At 32.2% G+C, this 15,125-nt stretch overlaps 1 protein-coding gene across 3 annotated transcripts in view; it reads left to right on the top strand.

Annotated features, from left to right (window-relative positions):
- The window catches only part of LOC107551433 (synaptotagmin-7-like), a 157,806-nt gene that overhangs the window by 136,074 nt on the left and 6,607 nt on the right, over positions 1-15,125 (top strand). For all 3 annotated transcript variants that reach the window (XM_016233034.1, XM_016233035.1, XM_016233033.1), the window contains one exon: positions 14,202-14,313. In XM_016233034.1, the coding sequence (XP_016088520.1) occupies positions 14,202-14,313 (112 nt within the window). The remainder of the gene's footprint in view (positions 1-14,201; positions 14,314-15,125) is intronic.

The following is a 15,125-nucleotide window of genomic DNA, read 5'->3' as shown; positions in this document are numbered from 1 at the left end:
TAAAAACAATAAGTGTAATACTGCTTTAAATTGTTGTTGTTTTCCCCCAAAAATTTTTAAAAAGTTTTCTGTTTAATTTAATTGCATTTAATTTAATTTTGTTTTAGTTTTTCCGAGTAAAAAATAAATATCATACATTTTCCCCTGATTTACAGAAGACACCCACTAAAATGTCATTCAGTGTAACAATCTTGTCAGGCATATTTACAACAAAAATCTATTTATGACATATTAAAAGACTAATTACTTTCACCCCAAATACTAATTAGTTGTAATTTTACTGTTTTTTTTTTTATTTGCCACTATCCTAGGTTTTGTCCATTTGTCAGTAAGAATTTTTACTAATTTAAAACACAATAAAATTGAATATGCTCCCCTATTCTTTTATATATTTTAATATGTACAAGTCAGAATAAGAGTAAGCAATTTTTACATAAATGTTCTGTTACACTGAATGACAATGTAACATTATTTCAACCAAATTTTAACATTTTATTCTCCAAAAACTTATTTGAAACCTTAAAAGTAGACACTTATACATTTAATGTGCTTTCTATGGACATATAATCACTTTTGTCAATTTCTTTTGATGCGGACATCTTAACGTCTTTGACCCATGTGTGTTTTGTGCAAGAGTACCTGAGCGCACAATTCCTCCTGAAGCCGTCTCGAGCATCAGTGTGATGAACTAGCAGTGTGACTCGAGTAGAAACTACTACTAGTGACAAACAGCTGTCAGCGTGAGCTCTCGAGACGAGCCCCCGCGCCCCGGTCAGACTCCTGCAGAATAATGGAGCTGTCCGAGCGTGTGTGTGTGTGTGTTTGTGTTTGTGTGTGTGTGTGTGTGTGTGTGTGCATGTTTATGTGGTTTATGAGGACAAATTTGTATAATAACATGGGTATGACATAGGTATTACAACGAGAAGATGATTTATGAGGACATTTTGAGTGTCCCCGTAATTTAAAAGGCTTATAAATAATTCAGAATGAGTTTTTTTGAAAATCTAAAAATGCAGAAAGTTTCCTGTGAGGGGTAGGTTTAGGGGTAGGGTTGGTGTAGGGCAATAGAAAATACGGTTTGAACAGTATAAAAACCATTACGCCTATGGAGAGTCCCCATAAACCATAAAAACAAACCTGTGTGTGTGTGTGTGCGTGTGTATGTGGAGCTTCCAGCACTCCACTCGAGTAGATAATCTTCTGTAATTAGCTGTAGATAAAGAGAGGGTGCAGTGTGTGTTTAAAAGCAGGTGTATTAATGAGAGGGAACGAGTGAAGGGAACAGGCTTCAGGATTTAACAGGCTGACTTTGCAAAAAGACTCATAGACGTTCATGATTCACATGGTCTGCGGTCTCTCTGTCCCTCGATGGGAGAGTGAGCCTGATGACTTTCTCACTGTTTGCTAATGTTAAGGTGTTGTGAGGGGGTGGTTTCTTTTTTGCTCCAAGTCTCTAGATATGCCTTGTATCCCTCGTTCAGTGCAAGTCGTTGGGATTTTATTAGGTCTGATCAGAGTGATTCGAGGAATCTTTCACGCCTGGAGCACAAACTGTAGCGTGCTGAAGTTTAATACATCATGTTAAGGGTTTGTTCACATCGCTAACCCTATATGAGCAATACTAGTGATGCATAACTGAGCAAACACTTATGAATGGTTCATAGAGAAGCTGTTTTGACTTCTTTTTTTTATTGAGATTTTGCTTTCATTTCTTTTTAGTCTCTTTGACTAGCTCAAGCTGGAATATGTGCAGTGTGTATATTAATGTGTATGTGTTAATTAAAGGGTGAGTTCATTCAAAAATTCAAATCTGATTTAGATATTTATGAACAATTTATTTGGAATTAAATGTATATATAAATTAATCAATTATATAACATGATAATATTTGAATGTATGGCATGTTTATGTAAATGTAAGTGTACTTTTTTCACTTTTTAGTCTTGTTTTTAAGGTTTATTAATGTATGGGTAGTATATATATATATATTTCACATTAATTTAGAATTGAAGTACTATATTTAACAATATTACAATTTAATATTTTTTGATATATTAATTATATTTATGAAAAAAGTCAATAAATAAGCTTGCAATATGATGATGAACATTTATGTTTTAATGTAGTTTGAATGTTTTAATATAATTACTATATTTAACAATATTACAATTTGTTTAATATAGAAACTATATTAAAAACAGAAATCAATAAATACGTTTGCATGAGATGAGCAGTTACCTAATTGTTTTGTGTAAGTTTGCCAAGCATCTCTAATTTTAGGGAAATAATGTTTAACATATTTTATTTTAAAGTGGTTTAATATTAAATTGTTGTTAATTACTGTATTTAAAAAATATTATAATTTCATATTGTTTAATAAAGTAATTATATTAACACAAGTCAATAAATAAGCTTGCATTATAAGATCAGCAGTTATATAACTTTTTGTATGTTTGACATAATTTTTTTTACCATTTATGTTTTAATGTAGTTAAATATAACTTTTTGAAAAAATATAATGACTATATTTTAAAAAATATTATAATTGAATTTTGTTTAATATAGTAACTATTTCAAAACACAAATCAATAAATAAGTTTGCACGAGATGAGCAGTTACATAATTTTTTTGTATATGTATGCATCTTTAATTTTAAGGTAATAATGCACTACATTTTTATTTTAAAAAGTGGTTTACTATTACATTGTTGCTAATTATTGTATTTAACAATATTATAATTTAATATCGTTTAATATAATAATTATATAAAAACACAAGTCAAGAGATGAGCTGTTATATACAGTATATATATATATTTTTTTTCCATATGTTTGCCATGTATCTCTAATTGTAAAATCATTTTTATGTGGTTTAAAATTAAATCATTTTTAATATAATTATTAGTTCATTTAGTAATTAAATTAAAGACATTGGTGAATAAATAAGTTTCAATTATGAAATGTGACGTTATATAATTTTTTTATTTAAATTTAAAAAAATGTATTCTACACTTTTTTAAATATATTTTTTCCAATCTCTAAACCTCTAAATCTGTTCATTTACTTGACTCTTTTAATAGAAAACATTTGAAAAAGAGAAATATTTTGCATTTATAGAAAGTACTGAATTGTGTAAAAAATAGAATTATTATTATTAATAATAATAATAATACACTGAAGGGGGAAAAGAGCAGCTTGGACATTCTGCTAAACAGCTCCTTTTGTTTTCTACAGTAGATCGAAAGGTTTTGTAACTACATGAGATTGAATAGATGATTTTTATTGTTGGCTGAACTATTCCTTTAAGGATTTTGATGGCAAACTTGGTGTGTCTTGCCCAGGAGCATCCGATTTTAATTGAGCTGTTCTGCTGTGCTCGAGCACATATTAGATGTTAGTGTGTGTGTTTATAGTGTGTGTGTGAGTGTGTGTGTGTTCAGCGTGGAGGGCTGCTGTCCAAGAAATTATGACACACTTTGAATGTCTGTGTGTGTGTTATACTGGACAGGCTTTGACTTTTGTCTGGAAAGGCCCGTTGCATCTCACACACGCGTGAAGTAATGAGTTATTGTGGTCGCTCTCATGCCGCTGTGCATTGTGGGTTGGTTATGTAATCATCTCCAGTACGCTGTGTGGATGTGTGATCGGCGGGATTGTGTGTTGTGTGTTTCTAATGGGAATCTGTATAGAGGGGAGGCCGCTCTCTCTCTCTCCAGCCTGGACGCCTGGAGGTGCGTGCGTGCGTTGCTTCCCGGGGCAGGTAAACGCAGGATAGTATAACAGGTCACGGTGAACCCCAAAGCGGCCCGCCGCCAGCCCGCCTCTGAATGTGTGTGTGTGTCAGCGAGGCGCTCACCTGTACCTGTCATATATCCTTCTCCTCGTCTGCTGTTTGTGCACTATGGTCTCCTGTTTGCTCCCCTCCATCCCTCACACACACACACACACACACACTCTCTCGCTGCCCCTCGGTTGCCATGCCAACAGCCCACTTTCGAGGCCAGAGCGCTTGGAAGAGCATATTCCAGATATGCTCTGCGCGCCCCCTACTGGCCGATACACACACCTGCAGACTGCCGATACATGCATTAATAATCATATATGCATTCATCATGAATATATAACATCTACTCCATGTGCTGGAGATGTTTGCACATCTCAGCGCAAGAGAAATCTTCTGTTAATCTCTGTTTTGTTTCTCCTCGTGCTGTCAGTAGAGCCGTTTGACACTTAAAGTCGCACGTAATGGACTGAACATACTGAAGTGCGCAGATGTAAATTGGCTAGTGCAGAGCAAATGCATAACAACCTATTTTACTTCTGTAATGTGATGTATTTTCGAGTGAATCAGGATATCTAATCACACAAAAAAAGACTATAGTTTATTAAATTTAATTTAATTATATAGTAAATTAAATAGTAAATATTATATAGAAGTATTTAAAAAAATCTTAGTTAAACTGTATAAAAATTAATTATTTAATTATTTAAAATAATACTTGTTTGTATTTTTAATTTTTAATTAATAAACTAAAATAAACTGTTTAAAATAGCAAATGTTTAAGTATTTTATAAATATAAATTATTATTTTATAATCTTTTAATATGAATAAATTTTTATATTTATTGTTAATTTATTTAAAATGTATTTAAAATAATTATTTTATTTTATTCAGTATTTAATTAAATTGGTTTACATATGAATTAATATTCAGTTTTTTTATTTATTTTAAATAAACAAGATACATAATTATTATAAAATAATTATTTTATTTAATTCAGTATTTAATTTCATTTGTATAAATATTAATTAATGAAAATGTTATTTTAAATGAAATTACAAATTAAAATGCATATTTAAATTAAATATGATTTGATTTTACCAGCTAAAATAAACTTATTGGCTCATTTATTTTATAAAATGGCAACAGTTTAATTTGTATAAATATTAATTGATGTTCAATTATTTTAAATACAATTACAAATGTAAACATTTTTTAAATTATTTATTTTAGCAACTAAAATAAACATATTGGCTTCTTGCTTTTATAAAATGGCAACATTATCAACATTATATAAGACAAAAGTGTTTTTTTTTTTTAAATGACACTTATTTTAATATAGTCCATTAGCTCATTAGATTATAGACATCGAAGGCTCATTAATATCAAACGTAATTAATGTGCTATCATTTGTGTTCTGCTGTTTTACAAATATTTCACAAGTGGATCAGATTTGAGAGCCAGAACTATGCATTTTATAATGAGATTTGAGTCCTGTACTGTTAAAAGATTTATGAAGATTATATTTATGTTGGCATGTAGGATGACAGCTAAAGTTAAACAGGTTACTGAGTCAAACATTAGAATAACCTGCAGGCGAGTCACAGTCTACAGTGAATAAATAATTCAGGCCTCAGAGAAGCGTCGACATGTCCTTTATCTGCCCTCGATCGATAGCCAAGGACATGAAAGCAGAGACAGACGGAGAGATACAGAAAGAGAGAGATGTGCTCTTTCTCTTTTCTCTGTCCTCATTTCACCTGTTCTCGCTCACTGCTGAGGGTCATGGAATTATCATGACATTTTTAGCTTTTCTAACTACTGATTTGTTATCATTTGCATTATATTATGCATTAATGTTAGTTATTGATTGCATAGTTGTTTCTGTGTCTATAAAGGCTGAAAACCCCCGTCATACACCACCCACTCACGTTCTGCTCCTTCTTTAGTAGTATTTACACGTATTTACAAGTATTTGCTTTCAGTTGTTGGTTAATGTACACTACCGTTTTTTTTTGTTTGTTAAAGAAATTAATAGTTTTATTCAGCAACGATGCATTAAATTGATCAAAAGTGGCATTGAAGACATTTATAATGTTTTAAATGATAATCACTGATAATAATAAATGTTTCTTGAGCAGCAAATTAGCATATTACAATAATTTCTGAAGGATCATGTGACGCTGAAGAATGGAGTAATGATGCTGAAAATACAGATTTAATCACAGGAATAAATTACATTTTAACATATATTCAAATAGAAAATAGTTATTTTAAATTGTAATAATATTTCATGGTATTACCGTTTTGTTCTGTATTTTTTATTAAATAAATGAAGCCTTGATGAGCAGGAAAAAAAACATAAATCTTACCGACTCCAAACTTTTGAATGGTAGTGTCAGACAAATGTTTATAAACAGAACTGTTTAAATGTGATAATCACTGATAATAATAAATGTTTCTTGAGCAGCAAATTAGCATATTACAATAATTTCTGAAGGATCATGTGACACTGAAGAATGGAGTAATGATGCTGAAAATTCAGATTTAATCACAGGAATAAATTACATTTTAACATATATTCAAATAGAAAATAGTTATTTTAAATTGGAATAATATTTCACGGTATTACCGTTTTGTTCTGTATTTTTGATTAAATAAATGCAGCCGTGATGAGCAGGAAAAAAAACATAAATCTTACCGACTCCAAACTTTTGAATGGTAGTGTCAGACAAATGTTTATAAACAGAACTGTTTAAATGGACATTTTGATTAAATTGAAGTTTTAAAACTTCACATCTCAAGATGTTTGCTTATTGTTTTCGACTGTCTGTAATCAAAAGTTAGAGACTTTTGAAATCAAAAGTCATTTAGGCCGCTTGTCGTGTAAATCTACAATACAGTGATAAATAATGACAGTATTAATGTTTTGTCCGATACTGATTCTGATACTGAGTCTTCAAGCGGTCAACTGTTGCTTTGCAAATTCTATTTATTTTTAATATCAGCTTGGGCACTTTGTGTTCAAACGCTTATGGTAATTAGCATGTTTATGATGTGTAAATATTAATGTAAATAAATAAAGATAGTACTATGTTTTATCGATCCTTTTCCAAAACTGAAAGCACTAGCGGTCAGCTGTTGCTATGCTTACCTCCTGAAGCTCTTATAGTCAAACTTTTACTACAGCATTGTTTGAAACAGCGATTGAAATGTTGCTTTTGAGATATGTTGAATTAAAGATGTTTTGTGTGTTTACTTTTTAAGACTCTTTAGAGGAATAGTTCACCCAAAAATGAAAAATTGTCATCCATAGATGAGTTTGTTTCTTCGTCAGATTTGGAGAAATGTAGCATTACATCAGTTGCTCACCGATGGATCCTCTGCAGTGAATGGGTGCCGTCAGAATGAGAGTCCAAGCAGCTGATAAAAACATCACAATAATCCACAAGTAATCCACACCACTCCAGTCCATCCAGTGAAAAGCTTTGTGTTCGTAATAAACAAATCCATCATTAAGACTTTTAAATGTCGCTTCTGGCCAAAATATGAGTCCATAATCCATAAAAAGCTCCAGTGAAAAAGTCCATCCCCTGTTGTCCTCCTCTCACATCAAAACAGCAACATATTTGTTTAGAACTGTTTTGGTTTGTAAACGGTGTTTGATCTGTGCATATTTCACTCCTGATTCAGACAAGACAACTTTTACACTGCAGGAAGCGTTATTATGGATTATGGACTCATATTTTAGCTGGAAGTAACGGTTTAAAGTTAAAAACATCTTAATGATGGATTTGTTTCTTACAAACACACAGTTTTTCACTTCTCAAGATGTTAACTGATGGATTGGAGTGGTGTGGATTATTGTATTGTTTTTATCAGCTGTTTGGACTCTCATTCTGACGGCACCCATTCACTGCAGAGGATCCATTGCTGAGCAAGTGATGGAATGCTACATTTCTCCAAATCGGATGAAGAAACAAACTCATCTACATCTTGGATGACAATTTTTCATTTCTAGGTGAACTATTAATTACCTTTAATAGGGTTCAAACCTTAAATGAGCTTTCAGACGCTAAAACTCTCTCCTGCTTGCTGTCGTTTTCATTTCTCCATCTGTTCTCATTCCTTCACCGTTCACACCATCTTCATGGCAGCTGAATGTGTGTGAGTTTAATAAGATCGGACTAACAAGGACACTAACTCATTAACAGATTCAGCCAATCAGTGCTGCATTTAGCTCACAATTAACCCCTTACGGACACCGATCATGAATATTAATGAGGATCTGTTTCTGAAGATTTTTAACCCCTGTCTCTCTCCCCTCCCGAGCTGACTTCATGTCTGTCTGTCTGTCTGTCTGTCTGTCTGTCTGTCTCCGGCTACGTCTGTGTGTCTTCAACAACACGGCCACGATGCTTCTCGGCTTTTGAGTAATTTAACCAAGAACAAAAGTGACACCATTGAGAGGATGTTTTCCTGAAACAGATGTGTTGACAGACAGACGCTTCGTGGTTTGTGCGTAAAGCTCCCGCCCGACTCAGCTCCGTCCTCAGCCGCTCTCTTTAGACTGGTGGGGATACAGCTGGGAATATGCTTTATTTAGTTATTTAGGCACAGTTCACCCAAAAATAACACTTCTGTCCTCATCGACTCACCATCGTGTTCTTTTCTGTTGGACACAGAGTTATTTAGAAGAATGTCCAAACTGCTTTTTTCTGTACAGCGAAAAGCTCCAAAAAGGACACAAAACAACCATTTTAAAGTGCTCATCTGGCTGTATTCAAAATGATTTTCAGTGAATAGTGATTTAAATGTCAGCATTCTAATTTATTTATTTATTGATTGTTTGATTTATTTGTTGTCCACTTCTAGTTTTATGCAAAAAGTGTTTCATTGAATAGTGATTTCGAATAGTGTATTTTAGTGTTTTTTTTTTATGGTGATTTAAATTTCAGTGTTTTGTATTGTTTTATTTTTTTTTTATTGTTTAATTTTTATGGTGCACGTCTGGCTGTCTGCAAAAAGATAGCGAATAGCAATTCGTTGAATTTTCATTATTTCATTTTATTTTATTCATGATGCCCATCTGGCTGTAAAGCAAAATGATTTTCAGTGAATATCAATTTAAATTTAAGTGTTGTATTTTATTTTGGTGGTCCACTTCTGGCTTATGCAAAATAACTTCAGAAAAAAACTTCAATATTTTTATTTTATTTTATTTTATTATTTTATTTTATGGTGCACTTTTGGTTGTATGTGAAAATATTTTTTAATAAATAGTCATTTAAATTTCAGTGTTATTTTTTTATGCCTGCTAATATGTAAAATGCAGCGATTTAAATGTAATTGTTTTATTTTATTTTTGTGTCCCACATCTGTTTTTGTGAACAAAATTTTTTTTTTTTTAATTTTTTTTTTAATCTTTGTTGTATCCTTCTGGCTCTAAGCATAATATTCTTAGTCAAAAGTGATTTAAATTTCATTGTTTTATTTATTTGTTTTTTTGTTCAACATCTGTTTTTGTGAACATAAAATATATACAGTATATATATATATATATATATATTAATTTTTTTTAATTATTATCTTTGTTGTCCTTATGGCTCCAAGCATAATATTCTTAGTCAAAAGTGATTTAAATGTCATTGTTTTATTTTATTTTTGTGCTCCACATCTGTGTTTTTGTGAAAAAAAAAAAATATATATATATATTTGATTTGATTTTTTTTATCTTTGTTGTATCCTTCTGGCTCCAAGCATAATATTCTTAGTCAAAAGTGATTTAAATTTCATTATTTTATTTTATTTATTATTTTATCTTTGTGGTTCACTTCTCGCTTTATGCGCTAAATGTTTTAGTGAAGTGATTTAGATTTCAGACTTTTTCCTCATACAGCTATCGTTTGACTTCTGAAGGCTTTGAACGTACACTGTAAAAAATAAGTGTAATTTTAACTGTAAAATTTTGTCAAAACGCTACGGAAAAAAAATGTCAATAGGTTAACAGTAAGTTCCCGTACTATATACAGGGAAAAACTGTAAAATATCTAACCAGACATTTCATGTAATTTTACAGTAAAATGCTGTTAATTTTACCGTTTTTAGAAGTAAAAATAACAAATCAATGTATAATTTACAGTCAAAAACTGTAAACCGATATTCCCAGAATTCCCTGCATGACACTCCACATTTGAAAGTATTTTGTTGAAATAATCATGTTTTTTTTAATAGTTTTTGTTATTAGTTATGTATATTTGGGCTTTATGTTACATCTTCTGTTGTTTAATGAAAGTTGAATGCATTATTTAAGTATCATGTGTGTTACCGTGATGGTGTTTTGTGTTTGCATGAATGACTCGTGCACCTTCTATATATTAGTATATACTTCTGCTTGTGGCGAAGCTAGCTTTGATTCTTCATGTGGCTTTCTCTTTTACCACCTGCATTATTATGGTGGTTGTCAGTATGTTAAAGGTACAAAACAGATTTTAATAGCAGTGTGCATGATTGAATTTACTGGTTTACATTCAAATTTTCTTGTTTTTAAATTACAGTTTTATACTGTAAAATGTACAGGTTTTGGCCGTAAATGTGTTTACAGTTTTTCTGTATTTTTTACAAAATTATTCTGGCAACCACAGCTGCCAAAATGATTTAGTAAAAACTACAGAATTGTTTTTACAGTGTAGTGCATAGGTCATATGGACTACATTTAGGTGCTTTTATGTGCTTTTTGGAGCTTGACAGCTGTGGTCCCCATCCACTTTCATTGTGGAAAGGGAACGTTCTTCCAACTATCTGCTTTTACGTCCTACGGGAGAAGGTCGAGTCGTTTACAAGGGCCATTTTTAAGTGAACTATCCCATCGAATCAAGAGCAAAGCATCACATTGGCTGTCCCTGCCAGTCTAAAGACAGTCCGATCCTCCCGAATGTCTCTCTTTTCCCTCCTGCTCTCTGTGTTCGACTGTATGTGCCATTTACTGTGTTCCTTTACACTATTTGTTTACTCCTTCTCTCTCTTTTGTCTTTCCAGCGCTCATTTTCTCTCTTTCTCCTCAAAGCTTCACCTCTCTGGAAACCAAACGCTTCCTTCCTGGTCTCTTTGTCTTTCTTTTCCGTGGTTTGTTTTCTGTAGAACTAATCTCCAGCGTTTCTGGCTCTGTATGTGCTTTCGTTTAACCGTCCTTTCTCTCTCTCTGACTGACTGACTGCAGGGTTTCTTGTCTTTCCAGGCGTCTCTCTCTCTCTCTCTCTCTGTCTCCTGCAGCTGTACTGGTTTGGTTGACGTCTCTCTCATGGTTTTGTTTGACTCTCCAGTCATGCGAATAATCTTCTTCCTTTCCATCACAGAAAAAGCGTCTCTCTTCCACTTACGCTGTCTTTTCCCTCCAGCTGTTACCGTGTCTCAGTTTCGTCTGTATCCGTGTGCCGTCTTCATGGCTTTTCTATGTTGTTTTGTTGTGTCTCTCTCAGTCTTTCTGTTTGTATCTGAACTGTGTCTGATCATTTGTCCTCTTCACTTTCTCTGTCTCTCTCTGCTCTTTTGGCCCTCGCTCTGGTTTAGTTAGGTCCTGTCAACTAGTTTAGTAGTTTAGTCAAACGTTAAAGGGATGTTTAGGGGTTCAGTACAAATTATGCTCGATTTACAGCATTTGTGGAATGATATCACTTACCACAAAAAATAACCCTAACTTAAATGTCATGTTATCTGGCTACAGAAGTTTTTGATAAAAATATGGGTTTTCTTTTATTTTTAAGCCAAAATATGCAAGTCAGAATATTTTTTGTCAATACATATTGTATTGATTTATTTAGTCAAAAATATTTTGTGCGGCAATACACATTTTATTTTATTATTTTTTTTAATTAACTGATAAGCCCCCAAAAAAGTTTTGTTTTATTTTATAAATATTTTTCTTTGGCAGTACACTTTTATTTTATTTATTTATTTATTTATTTTTTGTATATAAATGGACCAACAAGCCTTTTTTTCCCTTTAGTAATACACATTTAATTTTATTTTATTTTGTTTTGTTTTATTTTTAAGCCAAAATATGCAAGTCAGAATATTTAGTCAATACACATTTTATTGATTTATTTAGTCAAAAATATTTTGTGTGGCAATACACATTTTATTTTATTATTTTTAAATGAACTGGTGAGCCAAAAGAAGTTTTATTTTATTTTATAAATATTTTTCTTTGGCAGTACACTTTTATTTTATTTATTTATTTATTTATTTTATATATATAAATGGACCAACAAGCCTTTTTTCCCCTTTAGTAATACACATTTTATTTAATTTTTTCTTTTGTTTTGATTTGTTTTTTAAGTGGAGAGATAATAAAATTGTTTTCTGTGGCTTTTATTTTTAACTTTAAAGGAGCAATGAATCAGTTATTTATGTTTGTTTGTTTATTGAGAGATGAGTCACAATTATTACTGTGGCTATGTGCATTTTAGTTAATTCTGGTTTGGTTGACGTCTCTCTCATGGTTTTGTTTGACTCTCCAGTCATGCGAATAATCTTCTTCCTTTCCATCACAGAAAAAGCGTCTCTCTTCCACTTACGCTGTCTTTTCCCTCCAGCTGTTACCGTGTCTCAGTTTCGTCTGTATCCGTGTGCCGTCTTCATGGCTTTTCTATGTTGTTTTGTTGTGTCTCTCTCAGTCTTTCTGTTTGTATCTGAACTGTGTCTGATCATTTGTCCTCTTCACTTTCTCTGTCTCTCTCTGCTCTTTTGGCCCTTGCTCTGGTTTAGTTAGGTCCTGTCAACTAGTTTAGTAGTTTAGTCAAACGTTAAAGGGATGTTTAGGGGTTCAGTACAAATTATGCTCGATTTACAGCATTTGTGGAATGATATCACTTACCACAAAAAATAACCCTAACTTAAATGTCATGTTATCTGGCTACAGAAGTTTTTGATAAAAATATGGGTTTTCTTTTATTTTTAAGCCAAAATATGCAAGTCAGAATATTTTTTGTCAATACATATTGTATTGATTTATTTAGTCAAAAATATTTTGTGCGGCAATACACATTTTATTTTTTTATTTTTTTAATTAACTGATAAGCCCCCCAAAAAGTTTTGTTTTATTTTATAAATATTTTTCTTTGGCAGTACACTTTTATTTTATTTATTTATTTATTTATTTTTTGTATATAAATGGACCAACAAGCCTTTTTTTCCCTTTAGTAATACACATTTAATTTTATTTTATTTTGTTTTGTTTTATTTTTAAGCCAAAATATGCAAGTCAGAATATTTAGTCAATACACATTTTATTGATTTATTTAGTCAAAAATATTTTGTGTGGCAATACACATTTTATTTTATTATTTTTAAATGAACTGGTGAGCCAAAAGAAGTTTTATTTTATTTTATAAATATTTTTCTTTGGCAGTACACTTTTATTTTATTTATTTATTTATTTATTTTATATATATAAATGGACCAACAAGCCTTTTTTCCCCTTTAGTAATACACATTTTATTTAATTTTTTCTTTTGTTTTGATTTGTTTTTTTAAGTGGAGAGATAATAAAATTGTTTTCTGTGGCTTTTATTTTTAACTTTAAAGGAGCAATGAATCAGTTATTTATGTTTGTTTGTTTATTGAGAGATGAGTCACAATTATTACTGTGGCTATGTGCATTTTAGTTAATTTTTTATTATTATTATTTTAATGGAGTGGTGAGTCAAAATGATTTTCTTTTAATCAAAATTATTTTCTGTGGCAGTACACCTTAATTTTATTTATTCCTTAAACTGAGTAAAACTTTTTTTGTGTAACAATAAACATTATCTATAATGGAGTCATGAGTTAATGAGATAATTATTTTCTGTGGTAATAAACATTATTTCACAAATACCTATCAATTAACTTCTCTTGTACTGAACCCATAATATTCCTTTAAGTAGATTTGCAGGCTATCCGTCCCAGTCCGACTTCGGACACCAACCCTTGGAAAACACAACGGACCGCACCGTGACATGATGAACTGACAGTGTTTTATGTTTGCTGAGACATTAATAACCCTGAATATTTGGCATTGTATGGTGTCTTTTATGTTTTTTTTTTTTGGCTGTGCTACAGTGTAAACTGAAGTAACTTTTTGTCCCACAATGTTTTTATGTTTTGTGACAGGAGATGTGTAAAAGTTTGAACTATGTGATTTTTCTTTTCTATTTCTCTGTTGTGGCTTTGTTTTATCTCTCACTCTCATGCTTGTTATTAATTTGTCTTGTTTGTTTCTAAACTTTGTGACGAAGCCGGTCAGAATAACACAAGGCGGCGCTCATAGAGGTCAAAAGGTCATCTGGGTTTGAAGGTTTGATTCTGTGGCAGAGAAAGAAACGCATGACTGGTGTTTTTAGTGATCTCTGTTTGTCTCTGTGTCTCTCTCACCCTGCAGTAGGAATATGGGGAATAAGCCAGCTAACAGTCCTAAGGGTCAGCCGCCAGACGCCGACGGCCATTCCTCAGTGTCTGACCTTGCCAACTCGCTCACTGGAGACATGGTGATGGTAGGACAGAGTGTTTGCATGTAGCTCCTGGTCCCAAATAGTCTCTCTTACGGCCGCCATAAAGTCTGAATCACATTGCAGTTCAATCGGCCCTCTCAGACGGGAAGAAGTCTGAACAGCATGTAAAGTAGCTAGGGGATTATTAATTAGGCAAAAATCCAAACCGATTTGCTGAAGGGCAGAGATTGATAAATAGGTGCTTTTTTAGCCTTTAAATACCCGCGGAGTGTCTCAGAACTCTTAAGGCAAGACACTGAAGGGAAAAATATTTTTTAATGCAATAGTCAGTTTTGTATGTAATTTAGTTTCCACCACAGAATAAAAATGCCAAAAAAAAAAGTTGAAAATTGCAATCGTGAGTTGCGAGTTTATATCTCGCAGTTCTGAGAAGAAAAAGTCAGAATTGTGATAAAACAGTTGCAATTACCTTTTTGATTGATTTATTCTGTGGTGGAAACAAAAACAAAAATTCATTGCGAGATGTAAACTCTCAGTTGCGAGAAAAAAAGTCAGAATTACAAGAAACTCCGAATTGTACGAAAAAATATCTCATAATTCTTTTTTTTCTCAGAATTGCTTATATCTCTGTCTGTGTGTGTGTGTGTGTGTGTGTGTGTGTGTGTCTGCGTGTGTGTGTGTGTGTGTGTGTGTGTGTGTGTGTGTGTGTGCGTGCGTGTGTGTCTGTCTGTCTGTGTGTGCGTGTTTTTGTGACAAATGAGGACATAAATGTGTATAATGACAAAGGTATGACAGGTATTACAAGGAGAAGGTGACTTTTCAGGACATTACCCCATGTCCCCACTTTTCAAAAC

The sequence above is a fragment of the Sinocyclocheilus grahami genome, unplaced genomic scaffold (assembly GCF_001515645.1).
Source record: "Sinocyclocheilus grahami isolate Dianchi unplaced genomic scaffold, SAMN03320097.WGS_v1.1 scaffold423.1, whole genome shotgun sequence".
NCBI classification, from domain to species: Eukaryota; Metazoa; Chordata; class Actinopteri; order Cypriniformes; family Cyprinidae; genus Sinocyclocheilus; species Sinocyclocheilus grahami.
The sequence above is the reverse complement of the archived record's forward strand: the minus strand, read 5'-3'. Positions and strand labels throughout refer to the sequence as shown.